At 35.8% G+C, this 27,614-nt stretch overlaps 1 protein-coding gene across 2 annotated transcripts in view; it reads right to left on the bottom strand.

Annotated features, from left to right (window-relative positions):
- Nucleotides 1-27,614, bottom strand: part of LOC127165100 (rab effector Noc2) — a 139,664-nt gene that overhangs the window by 2,948 nt on the left and 109,102 nt on the right. Inside the window, exon 9 of one of the 2 annotated variants that reach the window (XM_051109415.1) lies at nt 17,411-17,530. The exons of the other annotated variant lie outside the window; for it this stretch is intronic. Within the exon in view, the coding sequence (XP_050965372.1) occupies nt 17,448-17,530 (83 nt within the window). The 3' untranslated portion in view covers nt 17,411-17,447. Of the gene's footprint in view, nt 1-17,410; nt 17,531-27,614 lie in introns of those variants that run through there. 2 annotated transcript variants of the gene reach the window in all.

The following is a 27,614-nucleotide window of genomic DNA, read 5'->3' as shown; positions in this document are numbered from 1 at the left end:
GTATGTGCTCCCATCGGGTTTAGCGATTCCGATTGAAGAGGGTTCAGTGAAGAGCATCAGTGAATAAAATGTTACATTTTTTTATTGTGTTTTGAAAACGGCAGCGAATAGCCTAGAATTATGCTTCCAGTTCAAATAGACATATACACAGACATATACAGTATTACAGTTTGTCGGCCTAAAATGATAATTGTACATTAGGGATGTACAATACTGGAAAAATACTGGTATATATTTTATTTCAAACGGTTTGATACTATCATTTTGATCAATTCGGTACTTTATATGCTGCTGTTCCGAAGTTCAGTTTATTGTCCTTAAAAAGGCAATTCTTTGTGTAGACAGCAGTATACATACACATGCAGCAGCAACTCAACATACATAAAAACACATATTTATGATAAATCATTTAAAAACATAATTGCAGCAGGTACAAAGGAATTCTTGTATTTATTTGATTTACATACAGGTGATTACTGCACCTGTATGTAAGCTTTGCTATAAATCACGTACTGCCACAGGAGGGAACACATCACATCTGGCCAAGCATTTGTCACTTGCTCATCCTGATCTTTAACGAGTATTTAGAGATCAACAGGTAAGTGCATCTTTCATGAATTCAGTTTTAATTAACTTTTATTCAGAACTGATCAACGCACATACCTAAGATGTGATGCAGATTAAACACGAAAGCTGCGCATTAAACACGAAAGCTATCATGTGGGTAACATGCTAGAACCAGTTTAGCTTTGGGTTACGTAATATTTGCACTTGCATTTCAAACAATAAATTGAATTTGAAAGAGGCAAGAGTTTTGCTATATTAATTTTAGTATCAATAATATAAGGGAATGTTTCTGCCGCACCACTGACCATTAATATGAAGCAGCTGAGACAGCGTGAGATTTATATTTAATGCTTTTTTTGGGTATCTGAGACTGAAATCTGAAAACAATCAGAGAGAGAGATAATAACATGATTTTGAATTCTTTGACTTTTAAAATAACACTTTACAGTAAAGCAAACTTTGTTAACATTCATTAGGTAAGCAGACCTAACAGTATTACAGCACTTATTAATCTAGGTCAATAATTAGTTATAAAAGATAAATGAACTAATACATGTTTAGCATGTTAACATTACTTACTAAATTGTTTTCAACTCACTTATCTTTTGAGGCTGGTTATTTGTAATCTGTGGTATCAGTTTAGTATCGATACAAAGGTATCACATTCTGGTATTGTAACCAAAGCCAAAATTATGGTATCGAGCCATCCCTATTGTTGTATGTTAACAGCTGTTAACCATGTTGCAAATGCAAATGTGCTTCCTGAACTTATTTACACAGTGCATTTTCTTATTTTGGTCACACATGTGGAACTGCGGAACACATGTACACCCTTGTCTCTAAATTGATAAAAGTCCAGCATTTAACAAAATGGAGGAAAAATTATTTGTTGAGACAAATTATGATTGCTTAAACACACTTTCTTGAGTCCCTTTGTCTTGATAAAGTAATGTATTAAAAAAAAAAAAAAAACGTCAGTTTATGTTTTTAAACTTATCAGTTTTATTGATGCATAGCCTCACTCAAAACTTGGCCGCCACATGATGTAATGTAAACTACAGAAAGAGTCATTAAACGAATAAGTGAACAAATATGAATAAGCCTTTTTTGCAGAACCAAATCAAAGCATTCATTGAGATAAATAAAATTCGGCAACACCAAAGAACTGTCAAACTTGTGCTTCATGTTATCTCCACATGTTTGAAAACCTTGTCTATGCAAAGCTAAATCAAAATCTTCCAAACTCCATTTCTATGGTCTCTGCCAATTTAAAACTATTCAGCTAAAAAAAGTCTCTCACTTTACAGAAATATCAAATCATGGTTAAGACGGTATTTCTCAGAATTTGTAAAGGCATTTTTCCCTAATCATTTTCACCTTCATTTAAGGTCCAAACAAATTTTCAAACTTCAAAAAGTTCATAATGAGATCCTAAGTAAACCAAATGGGTAGGTTTAAAGGTGTCATCGGATGCCCATTTTCCACAAGTTGATATTCCTCAGGGTCTTAATGAAAAGTTTATAATATACTTTGGTTAAAAATTCTCCATGGTAGTGTAAAACAACACCCTTTTTACCTTGTCAAAATGAGCTCTGCAAAAATCATCCCATTCTGAGGGATTGTTCCTTTAAATGCAAATGAGCTCTGCTCGCCCCACCCCTCCCTTCTCTCTGTGGAGTGACGAGCTGCCCTAAGAAACTGTTTACTTGAGCCACATTTAATGCGATTAGCCACAAAGCTTGCTAACTAGCACGTTAATAGGAAACGTGATCTCACAGATTCATAAAAAAACATATATTCTTGTCTAACTTACATCCCTGCTCCGGCATCGAAACAATGGAGGTCGGACTGTTACAGCTGATCTGAGGTAAGACGCTCATGATAATCAACTATCGTAGGAGCAGCCTCTGTTGGTGTGACGGTGTGTGTGTACATACACTGCCAACACACATTAATGTTCAAACAACATGTAAAAGTGAACTTTGCATCCAATGACCCCTTTAATCCAAATCTTCTGAAGAGATACAATCACTTTATAAAGTAAACAGATTTAATTTAGATTTTTCTTCACATATAAACATTGATCATTGAGAAAGCACATCAAAAAAACTCAGTTGTGAAGCTCAGTTGTGCTTGCCTGACACACTAGTATGAATCTCACTGTATATCAACCAAGCATACTGTATTTGAACTTATAAATTTCATTTTTGGGTGGACTAACCCTTTAAGTATAAAACATGGTGTGTACCAGGATTGTCTCCTCCGAGGAAGCAAGGGAGGCAGTGTCTCCTCAAAAAATTGGATGAGAAAAAATTTGTAATATATAAAATAATACAACGGCAGTATTAAAAAAATTACATTAAAAAGCATATAAATCACTATTTTTTTTTTCTAAAGAAACACCATCCAACAGTAACTGGGTTTTCCTCCAAAGTTGCTAATTTAAAAATGCAAAAATTGATTATCAAATAAAAAATTTATGAATAAGGACAGTTTACATCCAACGAGTCAAAGAGAATGAAATAATCACTTCCTGATAAGCTGGCACTAAATATCACTAAGAAAAGTAGGAAAAGCCACTGAATATAATAATCTTCTGCTGATTTGTCAGGTTATGCAGTCCCATAGCGCAATGGAGGAATGAAGGAATTTATTCGGTAAATGCGTTTCCATCTTGTATTATTTTCTTTAATCTTTTCTTGCATTAGTCAAAAAACGCCTCAAGTGAGCGTATAAACTTTTTTCTCGAAATTTGACGCCAAATTTTGTGAAAAAAGTTTATATGCATAAAAACAGGGTGATGAAAACAAGCTAGTGACACCAGCAGGTAAAGTTACAGTGGGAGTCCACATCTCTCTCGCCTCCCTTGAGCCCACTGGGTTTTAACAGACTCCCTAAAGTGTACGGTGGGTTTGTTGGGGGGTAACTGAGAATGAATGGGGGAAAGTCACGTGAGAGGAGGCAATGCCTCCACCGCATTATGACTGAATACGACTGGTTATGTTCGGCGTTCTGTGTTCCACGTTCGCGAATCAGTCTGAATGAACAATACAGTGGCGTTAATAGGAAGACTCATTTAAAAGTAAGTAAACTCACACACTTAGATATAACCAATTTGTTATGTCAAACTAAGACTTAAAATAGCATGAAAAACACAATCTGTTGGAGTTTTATGCGAGTAAACAGCTTGGTGAAATTTTACAGTAAATCTCTGTGTCTGTGAGCAATATTTACAGAGCTTTAATGTCAGTTAATCCGAAAAATTAAAAAATAGTTAAAAGTTAACAATTAAAAAGAATAGCTGAGCATGGGTTTACAAATAAAATATACCGTTTAAATTGTTACTGCCTTGATTTATTATTTTGGAATAAACACAAAATACTTAACCCTTTAACTGTCACCGTCCCTTCCGTGGGATGCCCAAGTTTACTTCACTATATTAGAAATTATAAATCGTTGGAAAGGTCTAAGACTCCTAAACAGATATTTTACCATATTTTTGTGTTACAAATTATGTAGGAAAAGTAATAGATTAATATATGAGAGTGCAACTTAAAAAATCTACATCATAACATGAGTTCTGACCTTTGTCACAAAAGACTTTCTTTGTTGCTTTTTTCCCTATCACGTTTTAGAAATCATAAGAATTATATAACAGTTCAAAACTTAAAATCTCAAAATTCATCCTTTGAAAGGCATTTTAAAATCAGGCATTGCATTACCACAGAAAATATACATCAAAATCATATTACAAAATGTTTCCATTCATGAATTATAAAAATTAAGTCTGGATAGTGCATTTTTATGTCTGTGTTGGGAGTGAGAGTTAAAAGGTTAAAGACACTAACATGATAAGATTCATACTTGGCTTTAATAAATAAATTTATTACATTGTTCATGTAAATATACAAAAAAAAAAACAAACAAAAAAAACCTTCCTTTTCTGATGCAATTAATGTTTATTTAAAGGGGTCAAATGATGTGGCTAAAATGAACATTATTTTGTGTATGTGGTGTAATGCAATTTGTTTACGTGGTTTAAGGTTCAAAAAACACATTGTTTTCCACATACTGTACATTATTGTTGCTCCTCTCTGCCCCAGCTTTCTGAAACACATTGATTTTTACAAAGCTCATCGTTCTGAAAAGCACAGTGTGCTCTGATTAGCCAGTTATCCAGCGAGGTTCGATTTGCCAAATACCTCAAGCGTGTGACGGAAATGTTATGCCCCTTACCATGTTGTGATGCCATGTCAGGGCACAACAAGACAAAAACAATAAAACCCATTATAAACAAGGCATTTATTGCATCCAGGACATAATTACTGATTATAATGACTTGAACGCTGCGCCACATAAACATAACACTTTGTCTGTATTTGTGATCTTAGAAACGAGAAACACTACTACTCTACTCTGCTCAAAACACGCGTTTAAGTACACAGTAGCAAATTCTTTAAATATGAAAACGTACTTACAGGCTGTGAGTCAGAAGCTCCAGACTGTTGTACTGTTCTGGAACAGTATTGTAAATATAACTTAACCACTGATTTCAAGTTGCGTACTCATTTGGAAGGCCAAACAAAGTACTTTCGCTTTCACAACGAAACACACAGCATCTCCACAACATAGCGGCCGCTATTCTTTCTTTGCGTATACATTTGAGCGGTGTTATTCAAATCTTCCCACACCCTGATGTAGGCATGTGGGAGCGTGTTTGAATGAGCTGTTTTAGGAAGGCAAGGCTGAGACTCAGCTTTCATAAAGAATATCTCTTTGGATTTGAGACTTTAATCTTTGCAACTTTACAGATCGTATATATGCATAAACAGCTTGTAACATTCCAAAGACAAAGGAAAACATGAAATCGCATCATATGAGTCCTTTAACCAAGAAAATGTGACAGGGACATGAATTTACTTTAAGGACCACTGGTGTGTACATGTTTTCCCACTGCACATCATTTCAAATTAACCAGCACTGCTTAGTAGTTACTAGTGTATACTGCATTCCTATCTGTATAATTTGCAATAAAGTGACATTACTATGAGAAGCAGGCATGGCCTGCACATGGTGCGTCATGGCGGCTGATGTGCGAGGGGAATGTGCGGACCATTATTCTGCTTTGGAGGTGAAGAGTGAATGTGGCTTTATCCAGAGCAGATTCCTGAGGCACACATCTGTGTGGCTGTCCTGCTGTTACCATAGTGACACACGAAACGCCGGTCCCCTCAGACAGCGCATCATTCTCCTCTCTCAGGGAGCGATATGCAGCCATCGAAGGGATTACTTTTATCAGAGTATCCATAAAATGTGCTTTATCTAATCTCTCGACACCACTGGTGCACAACAAAGCGACAAACACAAGCAAATAGAGCCAACTCACAAAATGGCCGCCAGCGAAAATTCCAGCGTGACTCTCCAGCTGCGGCAATGGACTACTTTCAGTAAAACAAAGTTACCTTTGTAACTGAATGATTTTATGATTAAAACAGTCTTTCATATAGAAAGGGCAAAATGTTGCCAGAAAAAGTCAACGTAGCCTTTGAGTCTGTATTACAAACTGATGAGCTGCGCAAAGGGCACGTTACAAACAGACTGACGTGGCTTCAGTGACTTGGCAGACAGCCTGTTTTGGGGCATTAGGTTACATTTGCGCAGCCCATTTATAGTGTTTTAAAAGGCATGAAGGACTTTTTACTTACTAGACTAAAGTAAAAGCCAGCTACACTGGAAATAGACCTCTTTAAGAGCTGAAATGGAGTGTGGGATAGAATTACTGAGAGGAACAATGCAGTAAAGTGCTTTCTAAACTTCTAAACAACAGTGAAGGAGACCAGAAAGCTCTCAAATTTCACCAAAAATATCTTAAAGGGATACTCAAAATTGAGAATTTTGTCATTAAAGGAGAAGTCCACTTCCAGAACATAAATTTACAGATAATGTACTCACTCCCTTGTCATCCAAGATGTTCATGTCTTTCTTCAGTCGTAAAGAAATTATGTTTTTTGAGGAAAACCTTTCAGCATTTTTCTCCATATAATGGACTGATATGGTGCCCAGAGTTTGAACTTTCAGAATGCAGTTTAAATGCGGCTTCAAATGATCCCAAATGCAGTTGTAAACGATCCCAGCCAAGGAGGAAGAGTCTCATCTAGAAAAACAATTGCTTTTTTTGATTGAAAAAATGCATTTTAAATACTTTTTAATTTCAAATGCTCATCGTCTAGCTCTGCCTGAACTCTGTGTATTATGGTTCAAGACAGTTAGGGTATGTCAAAAAACTCCAATCATATTTTTTCCCCTCAACTTCAAAAATCATTTCAAAATCATCCTACATTGCTGCAGAGGTACCGACCCAGTCTTTGCAAAGTGAACATGCAGAGAAGATCAAACTCTGTCAACAAAAAAGGTAAAACAGTGATATAGGATGATTGAAGTTGAGGGAGAACATGAGATGGGTGTTTTTTGACATACCCTAACTGTCATGAACCGGAAAAAAAAGGTTTGGGCAAAGTGAGAAAAGATGAGCGTTTGACAGTTTTATTTTTATATAATATATATATTTATATATATTTTTATTTTTATGAAAATAACCGAACATTTCACTAGTTAAGACCCTTCTTCGTTGGCTGGGATCGTTTACAACTGCATTTGGGATCATCTGAAACCGCATTTAAACTATATTTTGGAAGTTCAAACCCAGGGGCACCATAAAAGTCCATTATATGGAGAAAAATCCTGAAATGTTTTCCTCAAAAATCATAATTTCTTTACGACTGAGGAAAGAAAGACAAGAACATCTTGGATGACAAGGGGGTGAATACATTATCTGTAAATTGTTGTTCTGGAAGTGGACTTCCCCTTTAATTACTCACCCTCATGTTGTTCCAAACCCATAAATCTGAGAGATCTCTGACACTCCCATAGACAGCAAGGGTACTGCCACATTCAAGGCTCAGAAAAGTACCAATATGATCGACAAAGTAGTCCAAGTGACATCAGTGGGATTATAAATAGTACAAATGAAAATAATAATAGAAGTAGAAAATAAGAGCCACATTCATGAGAGGCCTAAGATTACTACTCATTAGATGTTCGAGGACCTTTCAGGAGCCGGATTCCACACAATCCTATTTGCTTTCCTGAGATGTGACAACACAGAACAGAACAGAATAAAAGCAAGCGTATTTTTAGTATGGCAAACCTTTTCATGATGAATAATATCATGTATGATGATGAACCACAACAAACAGCGCTTGTTGATCAGCATGCTAATTTCACCAAAAGCAGGTTATGTAAAGCTGTTCCCATATGTAAAACCTCCCTTTCACCAAATTTTGGCAGAGTATCTTTAGCTCCACTCATGCTTTATGTGATGACTCATACATACATTCCTCTTACTGCTAAATGTTCCTGTCATTAGGATACATTAGGATCTGTGCTTGCTACTGTCCGTTAACTGCGTAGCCATGAAATCTTAACATCTGAGAGGAAGTCGGACGAGTGTGGATTAAGTGCGTGAGTCATCCAGAGAAATGTAGTTCCTGGCTGTAGGATGCTGACAGATGCATTCAAACACCAAGGGGTCTGATGCTTCTCCTAAATGGCGTGTGTCATGAGCTTCTTGCTGCACTGTTAACCAAGTGTCATCTCGCACAGAAAAAGATCTCACACATTTGGTTTATAGACCACTACAGGCCCAAGGCATTTCTGAAATGAATACTGTTCATAATCCAGTTACTCTGCTACAGTAGCATTGCCACCTGCTAACGAAATCCCAAATCGCTTTGCTATAAAGAAAAAAAAAAAACCCAAGGGGCTTGAGAATTTTCACATTACTTGAAATGAAGTCAGATAATGTTCTTTTTTTTAAAGGGCTCATATCATACTTTTTTTTAAATCACTTAAGTTTTCCTCCCTGAGGTCCACTTATAATTTTAAATTGAGGTTTTTATATCAGAAACAGTCATAATTTCAACCCAGTCTTACAAAAGGGTAACACTTTAGATTAGATTAAAGGATAGTTCACCCAAAAAAGTGGTACTCACCCTCAAGCCATCCGTGTATACGACTTTCTTCTTTCAGACGAATACAGAATTATATTAAAAATGTCCTGCATCTCCAAGCTTTATAATGGCAGTGAATGGGATTTTAAAGATTTTAAAGCCCAAAAAAGTGCATCCATCCCTCATAAAAAGTAAATAATCTATAGCTTCCGCTAACTGTTGTATGCATGTACATCAGAGAGTGGCATTATAGCGGATGACGTTTGACGCAGGTTTAGCATAAGCTTTGGTGAGAATATGTGAGAAGTCTTGCGAGAACCAAGTTTTGTTTACAGCAAAGGAAAACTAGTCTCCTTTTGTCTTATATCGAAATCATCCAACATTTTTCTTTACAAAACCTTGGTTTGCACTTCTAATTCATGACCGGTGTTTTGTTTTGCTCTCTCCTCTGCACCTCCACGTTCATCACTTCTCACTGGAGCTTACACTATGCATATGTTCTGCGTCATCCACTGGAATGCCACTCTCAATTGTATAGCATTGATTTGCTTCAGAAAGCCATTATTAACCCCCCCAGAGCTGTGTGGAGTACTTTAAGATGCACTTTATTGAACTACAAAATCTCAACATCCATTCACTGCCATTATAAAGCTGTTAAGAGCCAGGACATTTTTAAATATAATTCTGACTGTATTCGCCTGAGAAAATAAAGTCATATACCATATCAGTCTTAATAACTACTTAATAACTAGATTAAATTTTATATTTAATCTTTTATAAGTGATATGTAATTGTCCATAAAGGCTGAAGTGAAAAACTCCTTATATTCAGGTGTGCATAATTATAACGCACATTTTCCTTTACAGGTAAAAAGAGAGCCAAAAAAGAGATTTAATTCAGACTGAAAAGTCAAAAATGATTAAATGCCAATGAGAAATATTCAAAATTAATGAAAAACAGAAATGGCAAAGTTAGGACATGACCATTGGACAGCAAAATGCTCATTGGGTCAGCACAGTCAGAAAAAAACAGGTGGAGAAGAAAAGACACGTTAACTGCAAAAGAATTAAGAATTAAGGTGAAGAATTAGATGTCAAACCATCAGGAACCATTTGGTTTCCAGCGCCACCATTTTCCAGAACTGCAACCTATATGAGGTCTCCAGAAGTGCAATGTGTCAGGTTCTCAGAGACTTTGCTTGGGTAAAAAAATCCTAAAAAAATGACCCTCACTTAAAGAAGAAGTTTACTTTCAAAATAACAATTTACAGATAATTTACTCACCCCCTTGTCATCCAAGATGTTCATGTCTTTCTTCAGTCGTACAGAAATAATGTTTTTTTGAAGAAAACATTTCAGGGTTTTTCTCCGTATAGTGGACTTTAATTGTGCCCCAGAGTTTGAACTTCCAAAATGCAGCTTAAATGCGGCTTTAAAGGGCTCTTCGGTACTTCTGCAGTGATGTAGGACAATTTTGAAGTTGGAGGAGAAAATTAGTTTTTCGACCTACCCTAACTGTCTTGAATCAGAATACACATTTCATGCAGAGCTAGACAAGACAAGCATTTGAGGTTAAAAAGTATATAAATTGTCATTTTTTTTTTTTTTAGAAAATAAACAATCGTTTTGCTAGATAAGACCCTTCTTCCTCGGCTGGGATTGTTTAGAGCTCTTTGAAGCCGCATTTAAACTGCATTTTGGAAGTTCAAACTCAGGGGCACCATAGAAGTCCACTATATGGAGAGAAATCCTGAAATGTTTTCCTAAAAAAACAATTTCTTTATGACTGAAAAAAGAAAGACATGAACATCTTGGATGACAAGGGGGTGAGTAAATTATCTGTAAATTTTTGTTCTGGAAGTGAACTTCACCTTTAAAGCTGGAATACACTACACGACTTTTAAAATCTGAACAGATTTTTAAAACACAAGGCATCATAGACTTACCGACTTTGTAAATAATGACAGAGGAAAACTGGCCACCATACACTACACGACTGAGGATCACACAGACTTTAAAGTTGTTCCGATCACAACAAACACATCCAGAAAAGTGTGCATTGTTGTTAGAAGACACGTGACAAATGAAAACAATGTGTTCTAAAACTGGTTAAAAATATCAAACATGTTAGAAAAACACCATCTGGGTCTGAAGCTAAAAACTGAAAAGTGATTTATGGAATCTGTCAACTCTAATCTGAAGACTGGCTCTGATGTTCGGCATCTAGCGACAACTTTTCCAGACTGTAAATCCACGGAAAACCGGGTCAAAAATCGTGTAGTGTTATGAAATACATGAAGAGTGAAGTTCCAAAACTAATTCTTAATTCTTTTGCAGTTAACATGTGTCATTTTTTCTCCAACTGTTTTTTCCTGACCATGCTGACCCAATGAGCATTTCCCTGTCCAATGGTCATGCCTTAACTTTTCTAGTATTGCATTAGTATTGCATCCTTCTCATGGGCATTTAATAATTTTTGACTGTTCAGTCTGAGTTAAATCTCCTTTTTGGCTCATTTTATCTGTAAAAGAAAATGTGCCTAGTAATTATGCACAGCTGAATATAAGGAGTTTTTCACTTCGATAACACTTTATTTTAAGGACCAATTCTTACTATTAATTAGTTGCTTATTAACATGCCTATTACTAGCATATTAGCTGGTTATAAATACTTATAAAACACATATTAATGCTTTATTCTGCATGTTAATATTTTAGATCCCTTAATCCTACCCCATACCTAAATTCAACAACTAATTTACTAACTATTAATAAGTAGCAAATAAGGAGTTTGTTCAGGGAAAACTCTTAGGTAACAGTGAATATCCGTTCCCTAGTCTAAAGTGTTACCTTCACTTCCAGCCTTCATGGACAATTATATATCACTTATAAATGACAAATACAAAATTAATGGTAACACTTTAGAATAGGGAACACTTATTCACTATTAACTATGACTTTTCCCCTCAATAAATTCCTAATCTACTGCTTATTAATAGTTAATAAGGTAGTTGTTAAGTTTAGGTATTGGGTAGGATTAGGGATGTAGAATATGGCCATGTAGAATAAAACATTAATATGTGCTTAATTAGTACTAATAAACAGTGTTGGGGAAAGTTACTTTTAAAAGTAATGCATTACAATTTTGCGTTACTCCCTGAAAAAGTAACTAATTATATTAGTTACTTTTTATGGAAAGTAATGGGTTATGTTACTTTTGCGTTACTTTTTAAATCTGGGCAGGGCTTGCTTCTTTGTTTTTAATATAAAACAATTCTAATGTAAAAGCCCTTTTACACCAAAAGTGAAATTAATTCACCTCAGGCTGAAAGAAAAGTACATTTATGCAGGAGATCACTCTTCAGCTATAAAAAAAAAAAAAAAAAAAAAAAAAAAAGAAGCACAAATGTTAGTTTATCTAAAGTAATTTTTGCTTATTAATATGGTTGAATTGCATCATCGAAGGTCAGCAGCAAAGTTAATAAAAAAAATAAAATGGTTAATAAAAATCCCATTAAGTACATAAAAGACATTTGTTTTATTTAACATATTTAATTATTGCAGGGTTGCGTCATATTCTGAGTTTGCATTTGACTGTTTTTATTGATTTTTAGGAATACTGAATGTTTTTTGTGAGTGAAATTAATTAATGCTTGTTTATTCCCAATTTCCTGACAGGAGACAATCAATAAACTGGCGTTACTTATTTGAAAAATTAACTCTTAAATTAACTCTGAAATAACTTATTTATATAATATACAACTTTCTTAGAAATTCAAAAGTAATGCATTACTTTACTAGTTACTTGTAATGCGTTACCCATGGGCATCACTAGACCCCAGTCTAGTGTCTGCTGTGCCCCAGTAAAATCTTAGGTTTGCGTTATAATTGACTTTATTTGTCAGTGTATTCATTTAAACTGATAATCCCGAAATAAAGAAATTAATCTATATGTAACAACCGAATCTATGCTTGTAAAAGCACCGCAGTTTAACCAAAGACAAACTGGCCCATGTGTGCAGAAATCCATGCTCGCGCGCATTTGTGTATTTAATGGCAACTGCAATGCACGCGACTTGCAACCTTTCACGCAAACTTGTCAGCATGCAGTTAAGGTGGGCTATTGAAAAATTACGAAATCAGTGCTCGAACCCGGGCTGGTACGCACCTGTACACCATAACATCACGTTTATACTTTAACCCTTAGCGTACCATGAATTTTTCTGCCGTTCTTCCAAAATGCAGTTTAAATGCGGCTTCAAATGATCCCAAATGTGGTCGTAAATGATCCCAGCCGAGAAAGAATGGTCTTATCTATTGTAACGATCGGTTATTTTCATAAAAATAATAGAACTTATATACTTTTTAATGCCAAATGCTTGTCTTGTCTTACTCTGCCTGGACTGTTTTTGTTCCGGTTCATGACAGTTAGGGTATGTTGAAAAATTCCCATCTCATGTTCTCCCTCAACTTCGAACTAGTCTTATATCGCTGTTTTACCTTTTTTTTGTTAAGGGTGTTTGATGATCTTTGCATGTTCACTTTGCAAAGACTGTGTCAGTACTTCTGCAGTGATGTAGGATGATTTTGAAATGATTTTTGAAGTTGAGGGACAAAATAGGATCAGAGTTTTTCGACATACCCTAACTGTCTTGAGTCAGAATACACACAGTTCAAGGAGAGAAAGGCTAAACGAGCGTTTGGGATTAAAAAAAAATGTATTTAAATTGAATTTTTTTTAATGAAAATACCCAATCGTTTCGCTAGATAAGACCCTTCTTTCTTGGCTGGGATCGTTTGAAGTCGCATTTAAACTGCATTTTGGAAGTTCAAAATCGGGGCACCATATCAGTCCATTATATGGAGAAAAATGCTGAAATGTTTTCCTCAAAAAAACAATTTCTTTACGACTGAACAAAGAAAGACATGAATATCTTGGATGAGAAGGGGGTGAGTACATTATATGTGAATCTTTGTTTTGGAAGTGGACTTCTCCTTTAAACTGACAGTATAAAGAAAAGCAAAGGTGAGATAAAAAAAAATAAAAAAATAAAATGTAATAAATGTTGGTGTTTGAGGGGGGCCGGGGGGAAGAAAGGCTAAACTTAACTGCTTGTTTTCCTGCATCAATTAAAACAAACAAAAAGTTGGGTAGCTCTCTAAACCTTGCAGTAAGCACCAAAAGACGAAAAAAAAAAGTAAAAGAATTAACCAGAGTTTAGCACCAAATTCAAATGACTAAAACACTCCCAGCATTTTAGGTTTTTAGTTTGATTTTTTTGGTGAGGGAGAAAAAAATCATAAAAAACCATGTAACTTCAGAATGAATTGACGTATACATGCTGAAAACTACTTTATCATGGCCACTAGGGTTCATTACTGCCTACATGGATATCTAAAATGGAAAAAACTTGATAAAGCCTTTTGTAAGTCGTACAAGAGAAGAGTTCATGGCAGCATCTCAAGTTTTACTAGCTCCTGGAGGTGATGTGATTGAAACTACTGCTTTTTATTTTCACATGACATTCCTCACGCCCTTGATGTTTCTGAAGGAGTGATGAGGCAGATGAGAAGACTGTAATGTCACTCGTATAAAGTGACTGAGGTGAATATCTGCACAGTAACAAGACAGAACATACCTCAGTGTCTGGGAGTCAAAGGACAAGGCTGAGCAATGAAACCGTCACAGACCTTTGTCTTTGGACGCCTCTCACCGCATCAGAACAAATAAAGCCAGGCAACCCACGCAGAGCTGTGCCGTCTCTAAACAATCTCCGCTTCAGACTGAATGAACGCTGAAAGAAATGCTGTCTCTTCTCAAAAGATGCTGATTTCATAGATTCATTACATGATTGGCTTTCTGTGTGGGGGCTGTTTTTTTTTCTGCGCTTGATTGAAAAACCATTCACCTGCCACAATGGACAACATCTCTTCATTATTTCTCAGTGCCGCACTGCCAACCTTGGGAATTGTATGTTGAATGAAAAACAGCCTTCTAAGCAACAGACTTCTGCTAAAGTCTGGATGCCACATTAAAGTAAGAAAGTTGTGCGATATTAAGTTACACTCAGCTGCACTTGAAGCCTAATTTAATAAGTGCACAAAGTTTGTTCCAAAAAGTCAAAGTTTTCTCAACACTACAATGTCTTTTTTTTCCTTCTAATTTTTCAGCCACTATACAAAAAAGAGAAAAGACAATGTAAACATAGTGTTTCATGTGAGTATTACAGCGATGTGAGATCTTTCACGATACGTCGCACAACACACTGTTAGAACACATTTATCTGATATATGCGTATTGTTTTCATTTAATATATTTATTTAATTGTTCAGCATTTAAAAAAAAGCTGCTTATGCATTTAATGACTTTGTTAACTAGTGTCTGTCGTTTTCTGTTTATTTTGCTATGATAGAACATAAACTACCATTCTGTACAAATTTTTAGGTCTTATACTCACCAAGCATTTATTTGATAAATACAGTGAACACACTAATATTGTAAAATATTATTATAATTTAAAATAATATTGTGAAAGATTATTACAATGCGAAATAACTATTCCTCTGACGGCAGTCTTAAGTTTCACGTAATCCTCAAGAAATAATTGTAATATGCAGATCTGATGCTCAAGAAACATTTCTTGTTACGATCAGATATTATCAAAAAAGTCTGCACTGCTTAATAGTTTATTTGGAAACTGTGTGTGTTTGTTTATGAATAGAACAGTATTTATTAGAACAATGTACAAATCGTTTTTGCATCTTTGCTGAATAAAAGATATGCAGACGTGAACATATGAACAAACACAACTGGACAAAGTTTTAGAAAATCATCACAAGTAAGATGCATTGCTGGTAAAATAAGATATTAAACTTTGACAAGGAGTCAATTTATATTGCAGTATTGCAACATAAATCAAACTCACTCAGAAAACCAACAATTTCTCTGTTTTTCTAATGGAACAGGGAAATCTACACCACACTACAGTCAGTGCTCATTTACATAAAGCTAAACTGTTGTCTTTCTAAACACCCCCTCATTGCTTCTGCAGTTGTCACTGTAGCTTAATACTGTCACCCTAACTGAGATACACTCATTCAAAAAACCAAACAGCTGAGAACATTGCAGTTTTCACTACATGTGAATCAGTTTTGCATACTCATACTTAAGTGTCAATTAAAAACTACAGCTTAGAACAGAATACAAATAGAAGTATATGAATCTGTCAGTTGTGAATCATTCGATGTTTCTACATTGAATGAACACAAAGCATTTCAGCACTTCCATCACAAAAAATTATACGTTTTTATAAAAAGCATATAGTATATTTTAGTATATTTTCCATATCAAATGATGAGAAATATAAAGAAAACTGATTTTGTCCATTATTTTCCTCTGCTGAAAGGTGAAATCCACTTCCAAAACAAAGATTTACATATAATGTACTCACCCCCTTGTCATCCAAGATGTTCATGTCTTTTTTTGTTCAGTCGTAAAGAAATTATGTTTTTTAAACATTTCTGCATTTTTACATTTGACATTAAAAAGTATAGAAATGTTATTATTTTTATTAAAATAACTGATCATTACTCATTACGTTAGATAAGACCCTTCTTTCTCGGCTGGAATCCTTTACAACGGCATTTGGGATCGTTCGAAGCCGCATTTAAACAGCATTTTGGAAGTTCAAAATCGGGGCACCATATTAGTCCATTATATGGAGAAAAATGCTGAAATGTTTTCCTCAAAAAACATAATTTCTTTAGAAAGACATGAACATCTTGGATGACAAGGGGGTGAGTACATTATATGTGAATCTTTGTTTTGGAAGTCCAGATATCAACAAAGAAATTACATTTTTAGTGACTATTTTAGCGAGTTATGTATGTCCAATCATGCTGTTTTTTTAAATTAACAGAATAAAATAAAATCATTGTTTTAAATTAACACATTGAAACTGCAATCTGATCCTAAATTGCATTTTTTTTTTTTTCACTGTGCAACGAAAACTGCAACTGACTGTCACAGAACTGATGTCACTACCATTGTATGATTGGATGAGATGCCTCACATGATCCAAGTTAGCCGTTACACTTTTTCCAATGGTAAGCAACACAGACCCACTCGTCTCCCAATAATAAGACAATCTCTGGTGTTGTTATTGTTAACTAAACCTAAAAATCATTTTCGTGAGCTGAAATAAAACAAAATAATAGTAGTATTACTAAAACTTAAAAATAAATGAATGGTAAATAAAAACATTTTACAGAAAAAAAAGAACAGAAAATCACTAAAACTTAAAGCCAAGATAACACGAAAACTGAAAAGAAAAGCTCACTGGGTATACTGTAAAATAATAAATGGAAATGATTACAAAAAACACAGCCGCCTCATTTCCACTGTGACAAAAAAAAAAGCAAAGCACCAGAGAAGCATCTAAACAGTAGCTCTGTAATTTATCACAGCGAGTCAATGTTTTGATTTCAATCGCATTTCGGGGTCAAAGTAAGAGGCGAGACTGAAGTGGGTCGGCCTGATGAGAGAGATCGGGTGAACTGATTAGCCCAAGCGCTCTGTTTCACAACCCTCCATCATAGGCAAATCAGTGTGACTGAGCTCTCTGTCCAAAAACCTGATGGCTTAAACACCTCGCCTGATTCTGATTGGAGCACGACTGGAAAGGCTGAGAGGAGACAGCAGGAGTGGCCGGTTACCGTAGCAATATAAGTGGCTTTCTCATGTGAATTGTACCTTTGGCTACATTGCAGCAAACAAAGTGTACAGAAACAGGAAGGAGAGAGAGTGGAGAGGTGATTATGAACAGCCCTTGTCTTTTAATTAAATTAAATATTCCTGTTATTTACTTTATCAGCTAGTTTTCCTCAGTCATGCGTTCAGCGGCTGCTCTGAGGACCATCTGTGACCCTCCATCCGCTACAATCAGATTCCTTTCACCTGCAAGGAGGAAAATAATTACTTGACCTAATTACTCTAACAATTGGGTCAGCCAATTATTTTTGACTGGTAATTTGTCACTGTTAAAACATAACTTCATAACTTGCTATTAATTCACTGTTTTCCTCACTGATTTCTTCAGTAACACGGATGAAAAATCCGCACGCAAGTAAATAAACCTGAATAAAAATCATAAAAAATATTTTCTGGCAAACTTTCTCGTGTCTTTAAACTTTGAAAGAAGCCATGAGTTACTTTTATTGAAGATGTGCTTTGAAAAAAATATCTGGTTATTTTTGCAACGCTGGTTTTTGAAGTTCAGAATCCATCATGGGGGAGCTACATTTTTCCTCGGATACGTGGAACCGAAGCCATAAGTCAATAAATCCTGGGGAGCATTATCAGAAGTGGAGGAACAGGCGACAGGAATACAGAACAGCTATTGACTAAAGGTCAGTCCACAGTCAGCAGGACCAACATTCAACACAGACCGATTCCTCTACACTTATGGTGCAGACCAACATCATGAATTCAGACAAAAAAACAACTCATTTAAATACAAACTACTTTTTTCTCTCTCACTGCAGAACATTTGAAAATAACTGTTTAATAACACAAAGAATATCAATGTTATAATTTTGTTTACAATAATGCACATTGAAGAATTATTAAAGACCCCCTGAGGTGAAAATCAAGTTTTATCATTGTTTACACGTCTATCTGGTGTTTTTAAGATGCTTAGATAAATCATATGCAAATTCTTCAGTCAACACGATTGCTGAGTATTTTCTCCTTAAAAATGCAGTGTACCAAAGGCAGTCTCAAAAGTGTGGTTTGAAACATCCCATGTTTCCTACTGTCACAAACATGTAGTATTTAGTATTGTAATATAGACAATGTAAAAAAAGTTTGCTTAAAATCTCTGACAAATTTATTAAAAAAAAACAAAAAACAAAATGTACAGTGCTGCTTGAAAGTTTGTGAACCCTTTCGAATTTTCTACTTTGCGTAAATATGACAAAACCATCAGATTTTCACACAAACCCTGAAAGTTGACAAAGAGAACCCAATCAAACAAATGAGATGAAAATATATAGTTTGTCATTTATTTATTCAGGAAAATAATATTCGTGAGTTGCAAAAGTATGTGAATCTCTAGGATTATCAGTTAATTTTAAGGTGAAATTAGAGTCCATTTGTTCAGATGTGTTATTAATCAATAGGATGACTATCAGGTGTCAGTGCGTGCCCTGTTTTAATTAAAGAACAGGAATCTATCAAAGTCTGATATGTTTGTGAAAGTGAATCATGGCATGAACAAAGGTGGTCTCTGAGAACCTCAGAAAAAGGTTTGTTGTTGCTCATCTGGCTAGAAAAGTTTACAAAACCATCTCTAAAGAGTTTAGACTCCACAAATCCACAGTCAGACAGATTGTGTACAAATAGAGGAAATTCAAGACCACTATTACCCTCCCTAGGACTGGTCGACCAACAAAGATTACTCCAAAGCAAGACCTGTAATAGTCTGCAAGGTTGCAAAGGACCTCAGGGTAACTTTTAAGCACATCAAGGCCTTTCTCACATTGGGTAATATTAATGTTCATGAGTCCATCATCAGGAGAACACTGAACATGGCAGAGTTGCAAGGAAAAAGCCACAACTTTCCAAAAAAAAAAAAAAAAAAAAAAAAAAAACTGCTCTTAGTCTGCAGTTTGCTAAAGATCATGTGGACAAGTCAGAGGGCTATTGGAGAAATGTTTTGTGGATGGATGAGACCAAAATAAAGCTTTTCGGGTATAAATGAGAAGTGTTATGTTTGGAAAAAGAAAAACACCAGCATAAGAACCTTATTCCATCTGTGAAACATGGTGGTGGTAGTATCATGATTTGAGCCTGCTTTGCTGCATCTTGGCCAGAATGGCTTGCCATCATTGATGGAACAATGAATTCTGAATTATACCAGCAAATTCTAAAGGAAAATGTCAGGACATCTTACCGAGAACTGAATCTTAGAAGAAAGTGGGTCATGCAGCAAGACAACAACCACAAGCACACAAGTTATTATACCAAAAAATGGTTAAAGGAGAAGTCCACTTCCAGAACAAGAATTTACAGATAAAGTATTAACCCCCTTGTCATCGAAGATGTTCATGTCTTGAGGAGGCATGTCTTCAGTCGTGAGGAAAATATTTCAGCATTTTTCTCCATATGGTAAACTTCCAAAATGCAGTTTAAATGCGGCTTCAAATGATCCCAAATGTGGTTGTAAATGATCCCAGCCGACGAAGAAGGGTCTTATCTAGCAAAACAATTGGTTACTTTCATTAAAAAAATACTTATTTAAACATTTAAATACTTTTTAATCTCAAATGCTCATCTTGTCTTGCTCTGCCTGAACTCTGTGTATGCTGGTTCAAGACAGTTAGGGTATGTCAAAAAACTCGTATTTTCTTCCTCAACTTAAAAAAATCATTTTAAAATCGGAAACTGGCAGAGTAAGACAAGACGAGCGTTTGACATTAAAAAGTATATAAATTGTATTATTTTTATGAAAATAACCGATCTTTTCGCTAGATAAAACCCTTCTTCCTCGGTTGGGATCGTTTACAACCGCATTTAGGATCGTTTGAAGCCGCATTTAAATTGCATTTTAGAAGTTCAAACTCGGGGCACCATAGAAGTCCATTATATGGAGAAAAATGCTGAAATCTTTTCCTCAAAAAACAATTTCTTTACGATTGAAAAAAGAAAGACATGAACATCTTGGATGACAAGGGGGTACATTATCTGTAAATCTTTGCTCTGGAAGTGGACTTCTCCTTTAAAGAAGAACAAGGTTAATGATTTGGAATGCCTGAAGTCCGGACCTTAATCCAATTAAAATGTTGTCGAAGGACCTGAAGCAAGCAGTTCATAAGAGGAAGCCCACCAATATCACAGGGTTCAAGTGTTTCTGTACTGAAGAATGGGCTAAAATTCCTACAAGCTGTTGTGCAGCGGTTACAAAACTGATCAGCGGTTACAAAATATGTTACCTGCGGTTATTGCTTCAAAAAGGGGTCACACTAGATACTGAAAGCAAAGATTCACATACTCGCAACTTGCAAATATTTAACACTGGATCATATTTCTCAGTAAATAAATGACAAAGAGAACCCAATCAAACTAATGAGACAAAAAATATTCTTTGTCAACTTTCAGGACTTTCAGCACTGTGCATAAGTATTCACAGCCTTTGCCATGACACTCAAAATTGAGCTCAGGTGCATCCTGTTTCCACTGATCATTCCTTGAAATGTTTCTACAACTTGATTGGAGTCCACCTGTAGTAAATTCAGTTAATTGGACATGATTTGGAAAGGCACACACCTGTCTACATAAGGTTTCACAGTTAACAGTGCATGTCAGAGCACAAACCAAGCCATGAAGTCCAAGGAACTGTCTGTAGACCTCCGAGACAGGATTGTACTAAGGCACAGATCTGGGGAAGGGTACAGAAAAATTTCAGTAGTGAAGGTCCCAATGAGCACAGTGGCCTCCATCATCCATAAATGGAAGCACATCACTGCAACACTCCACCAGTCTGGTCATTATGGTGGTGTGGCCAAAGACCTTAATGGTCTTCTCCTCCATTAAGACACATGAAAACCCACTTGGAATTTGCAAAAAAACACCTAAAGGTCCCTCAGGCTGTGAGAAACAAGGTTCTCTGGTCTGATGAACCTCAATTCTAAGCATCGTGTTTGAAGAAAACCAGCTCTGCTCATCACCTGCACAGTACCATCCCAAAAGTAAAGTGTGCTGGTAGCAGCCACACGCTGTGGGGTTGTTTTTCAATGACAGGGACTGAGTAGAAGGAAAGCTCAGTGCACCAAAATACTGAGATAGCCTTAATGAAAACCCAGTCCAGAGCATTCAGAACCTCAGACTGGGCAGGAGGTTCACCTTCCAACAGGACAATGACCCTAAGCACACAGCAATAGTGGCTTATAGACAACTCTGTGAATGTCCTTGAGTGGCCCAGCCATAGCAATATTTCTGGAGAAACCTGAAAATATGCGTCTGCCTCATTCAAACTGACAGAGCTTCAGAAGTGAGGAGATGAGAGGAATGGCAGATAATTGCCAAATGATGATGAGCAAAGCTTGTAGCATCATACTCAAAAATACTTGAGGCTGTAATTGGTCCCAAAGGTGTTTCAACAAAGTATTGAGCAAAGGCTGTGAATACTTATGTACATGTGATTTTTTTTTCTTCTCATTTTTTATTTTTATTACATTTGAAAAGATTTTTTTGAAAAGAATTTTGATGAAAATAATGAATTCAATTCATTTTGGAATAAGGCTGGAACAAAAAAGTGGAAAAAGTGAAGCGCTGTGAATACTTTCCGTATGCACTGTATATGTAGTGCTAATTTTGTCAGCCATTTTTTAAAGTTTTTTATATTAGTCCTAGTATGTCAAATGTACTTTTGTAGTTATTATAATACATAGTCAACTTTGTCCTGTTTTTGTTTAGTTAAGTTTTAGTTGACTAAATGTCTGAACATTGATGAAATCTTAGTCACGTTTTCATCATGCTGTATAATGGTTAAAATGATTTCAATTTTACATGAAATTTATTTTTACATTTCAGCTATTGCACTTTGACAAATAAGCACAAATACATAAATATAAAAGGCATGCGCATTGTTGCCAGATTGCAAAAATTAGGAGAAACACCAGGCAGAAAATGTATTCTTTTAACAGACGAGCTGTGATTTGGGGATTTGAATTCTTGGTATCTGGCAACTGCACACATGAAAACGTGCATAGCAGAGGCATGTACAGCAGTCTGCAATAATATTTGGTCTTCTTTTTTGATGAAAATAAAAAGAGTTTTGGTTTATTTTTTATTTTTTAAAATACATTTTATTCTCGTCTTTTATCATTAACGATATTGCATGTTGATAGTCACAGTTATCGTTTATTGACCTTATTGTCATCTTATCATAGTCTCATTTTTGTCATGGGGGGAAAAAAATACTAATTTTTCATCATAGTTCTCGTTAACGAAATTAACACTAAATATATGTCAGCATTCAGGGTCACTTATAAGCTAGTGTGCTCCAAAACAGTGACAAAATTTACTTTGAAGAACTATGCATTCGAAATGTAGTCTCTCCCACTAATACAGATAAACAAATTTTCCAGTTTCACCACAATTACATACTGAATAATGGCACAGAAAAAGGCATGCATACAAATCTAACCATAGGAATAATCAAAGAACAAATAATTGAGAGTTTTTTTTCTCCAATTCAGTACCCCTATGATATTGGATTCATGTTACACAGTGCAAAATCAATCTGCAGCTCCAAACAACAATCTCACATCAAAGACACGTCTATTCGGACACTAAGGCTCTTTTCTTCTGTCTATTCCCTAATTCCTTGTCATGGAGAAAGAACTGACAGAAGTGTTCATCAAAAGGATGATCTGATTGTTTCCTGAAGCTCAGAAGAAGTTTGGAAAGCTTTAATCTCCACAACAAGGTCTCAGGCAGGATTTACTGGCTCCTGGATGCACCCCACCTGGGCCTGTGATGTTGTTTGATGCTGTGGTTCAACGGTCTGGGCAGGAACACTAAAGCTGCACCCACTCAGGGAACACTGCAAACATACCTGTGCATCCGAGGAAGATCTGAGGATCTTAATAGGTAATTTTGTAAGAAAATAAACAACAGGAAGACAGTTAAAGGAGAAGTCCACTTCCAGAACAAAAATTTACAGACAATGTACTCACCCCTTGTCATTCAAGATGATCGCAAAGATTCATTAAAAAAAAAACCTTATACTCACTTCTGCTGTAAGTGAAGCTGGATCATGAATGATTTGCGCAAACATAGACGGATATATGTAGATCGGGAGGCGCATTCCCTTCACAAACAAACATAATCTACTGCATCTTCAGCAGCTCAGATGTCGGGAGTAAATGACGACCACTATGTTCATTATTACATCCAGCAACACAACACCTCAATCGCTCAATCGGAGATATTCTTGTCTAACTTACATCCCTGCTCCGGAATCGAAACAAAGAGGGCGGACTGTGACAGCTGATCAGAGGTAAAACGCTCATGTCAATCAACTATTGTGGGAGCGGCCTCTGTGGGTGTGACGCCACAACGACAGGCATCTGAGAATGGCTTGGTTTGAAAAAGGGGATATTATTTTTACAGATTAATTAAAAACCACTGCATGGATTTTTATCATTATAGGGTAGATTTGTACATACACTGCCAACACACATTAATGTTCAAGCAACATGTAAAAGTGAACTTAGCATCCGATGACCCCTTTAACAAAAAAAAAAAAAGGTAAAACAGCAATATAGGATGATTTTGAAGTTGAGGGAGAACATGAGATGGGAATTTTTCGACATGCCTTAGCTGTCATTAACTGGAAAAAAAAATAAAATAAAATACAGTTTAGGCAGAGTGAGAAAAGAGGAGCGTTTGACATTAAATAGTATATAAATTGTATTATTTTTATAAAAATAACAGATTGTTTTGCTAGATAAGACCCTTCTTCCTCAGCTGGGATCATTTACAACCGCATTTGGGATCGTTTGAAGCCGCATTTAAACTGCATTTTTGAAGTTCAAACTCGGGGCACCATAGAAATCCACTATATGGAAAAAAATCCTGAAATGTTTTCCCTCAGAAAACAATTTCTTTACGACTGAAGAAAGAAACACATGAACACCTTGGATGACAAGGGGGTGAGTATATTATCTGTCAATTTTCGTTCTGGAAGTGGACTGGACTTTTTCTTAACATGAAAGACTGACTGCAACATAGACATGACATCTACATCTAAAAAAATTGCAGTAAATCAAAAATTACAGTAAAAACATTTATAATGTTCCAAAAGATTTGTTTCAGTTAAAGCTTCATTCAGACTGTTAGCCCAAATCTGATGTTGTGCATGTCCGGTTGGAATATAATTTGAATATCTGAATATTTGAACAACTGACTGTCCACACAACATATGGTAACTGTTCATATCTGATTTGTGTGTCCAAGCACTCATTCATTTTACAGAATTGGTTTCTATGGCAATGCAATTTCATTGTTATACCTATGCTAAAAACAACAATAACAGATGTTGTTTCATGACATGTCAACATGTTGCCATTTTGTTTTAAGGGGCAGCAGCAGAAATGCAGGAAGCTGGAATGTGCAACTTTATTCCGTGCTGCCATCTCCCCGGTTTCAAAATACAGAGGTGCGTATACTAGCAGTACACAAGCATGATTTCTGCAAAATGTTCATTATATTTTCTACAAAAAATGTCTGATGTGTTTATGTTTAACGTGATTTGTATGGTGAAAAGCACTATACAAATAAACTTGAATTGAATTGAATATCTTATATCACAATATGAGTAATTTTATTTCACGGTAACTATATACATCACGATATAGTTATTTTTGCTTTAAATAAGGTCTTTATGATATCAAAGTTTTTTATACCAGTCAGCGATTAAATAAGAATAAGAAACTAATTACAAGCAATAGGACAAAAAAAATGCAGTAGAACAAATAAGAAATACTCCATACATTGTGTAAACTACTGCATATTCTACACTTTGTAAATGAAATGTATATTTCATATATTTCGTCTTTTTAAAGTTATAACATGAATGACAGACAGCAGGAATATTAGACTGCTGTCACTTTAAGAGCTGCCTGGATCCAATAGACTGTTACACATGTGTTTTGTTTCTCAGCTGTTTGCTTTCACTTAAGACCTAAATTACTGTTTACACAAGGATATTTGCAAACACAAGTTCCCTTTCGCTGCTGATTGAGTTTTAACGCCTTAAAAGAACTTGTTTTTAAAACTCAATGCCTAAAAAAGCATGCAAACGATAAGTTTTCGTGACCACGTATCACAACGTCATCACGTGGGCGTGTAGCCAAGATAGAGACGATAGTCGAAAATCTACTCTTTAGATATCATGTACCAGTATCGGCCATTGAAAACCCCTCACTGGTTGTCTATTAGTACCAGTCTCATCTCCCTTTCTACTAACAAAAGTGGCTGAAAAGACACAAATTACATCAAATATGAAAATAATCTATCGCCATGATAAACACTTCCTTTCACATGCAGCAAACACAAACACATGTCCACAACACACTCAGCCTGGGAGCGCTGACTCAATTCAACTCCGCCTCCAAAAACTCAGGCCTGTGGCTTACAGCAGCAGCTGAACTTTGCTCACGACACCTCCTGCAGTGGTCACAGGTCACTCTGACTCATCTGTGGTGACTCTGGTCCTTACTGTGCGGGTCACAGTAGGTTCCGTCTGTCCTGGAGGCCTGCCGCCAGTTATCACTTTTAATCAGTGAGGCACAGGTCCTCGGGTACACGCCTGCACATGGGCTACAAGTACTGCTGAGAGATCCTCTAACAGACTCCGTCCTGCTGGTGCCCCCACCAGTATGCAATTAACAAATGACTCATCAAACTGGGCCAGAAAAACAGCCTGTTTTACAAACACAGCAAAGAGAAAGTTTGAACCACTGAAGCTACAGTAAATGGACTTCATTTGAATCACAGCCCTGTGACCCTTGTTTATAATTTGCTAGACAATATGGTAATTGTACAATGGAGTGGGGGAAATTTATTCAGTTGCAGAAATATAATGTTTTGCCCAATTACATGTAAAATGCAACTAGCTGAAAAATGGCATTTCATGCATTTTCTTAGAAAACAAAAACACAACCACTGTATACACTGCAATACACTCTCTAATACACAGTCTAAAATTACCTATTGCTTCTAAAAACCAGCACAATCACAAGTTTTAAATGTGTTCATATTAATAATTAAACATTTTCCCACCATGTAATGTAGTGTCTACAAGCAACTCAGCAACCTCAGTGAAGAAAATGTTTTAAATATCAGCTTTAAATGTATATTTAAAGCTGTTTTTAGCATCAGGATATAGGGAAAATATTCATATCATCAATCAATAGTTAAAAGAAGATCCAAGATGTTCACGTCTTTCAGTCGTAAAGAAATTATGTTTTTTGAAGAAAACATTTCAGGATTTTTTTCCATATAGTGGACTTCTATGGTGCCCCGAATTTGAACTTCCAAAATGCAGTTTAAATGCGGCTTCAAACGATCACAGATGCGGTTGTAAATGATTCCAACCGAGGAAGAAGGGTCTTATCTTATAACGATTGGTTATTTTCATTTAAAAAAATAAAATTTAAATTTTTTTTAATGTCAAACACTCGTCTTGTCTTGCTCTCCCTGAACCCTGTGTATTCTGACTCAAGACAGTTAGGGTATGTTGAAAAACTCCAATTGTATTTTCTCCCTCAACTTCAAAAATAATTTCAAAATCATCCTACATCGCTGCAGAAGTACCGACTCAGTCTTTGCAAAGTGAATATGTAAAGAAGATCAAACACCCTTAACCAAAAAGATAAAACAGCGATATAGGGCGATTTTGAAGTTGAGAGAGAACATGAGATGGGAATTTTTCGACATTAACCCCTAACTGTCATGAACCAGAAAAAAACAGTTCAGGCAGAGCGAAACAAGATGAGCATTTTACATTAAGAAGTATATAAATTGTATTATTTTTATGAAAATAACCATTCGTTTTGCTAGATAAGACCCTTCTTCCTCGGCTAGGATCGTTTACAACCACATTTGGGATCGTTTGAAGCCGCATTTAAACAACATTTTGGAAATTCAAACTCGGGGCACCATATCAGTCCATTATATGGAGAAAAATCCTGAAATGTTTTCTTCAAAAACGTCTCCTTTAAAGCATGCAATCTTTTAGGGAACCCATTAAAAATGATCCTAATCATTATGATTATTATTATTCTTTATATATTTGTGTTCACATAATTCTGTCACACTGGGTCATAAGTAACTACAAACCTGACTGCTGTCTGTGGTGTGACCGAACAGGCCCAGAACCCAATGAGATTAATTCTGTTGTTTGTCTCATAATGCCCCATTCATTAAATGCGGTTAATCACACACAGGACCTGAGGGAAGCCTCTATTACAGG

This window comes from Labeo rohita, chromosome 5 (genome assembly GCF_022985175.1).
Source record: "Labeo rohita strain BAU-BD-2019 chromosome 5, IGBB_LRoh.1.0, whole genome shotgun sequence".
NCBI lineage: Eukaryota > Metazoa > Chordata > Actinopteri > Cypriniformes > Cyprinidae > Labeo > Labeo rohita.
This window is presented reverse-complemented; position numbering and strand designations above follow the sequence as displayed.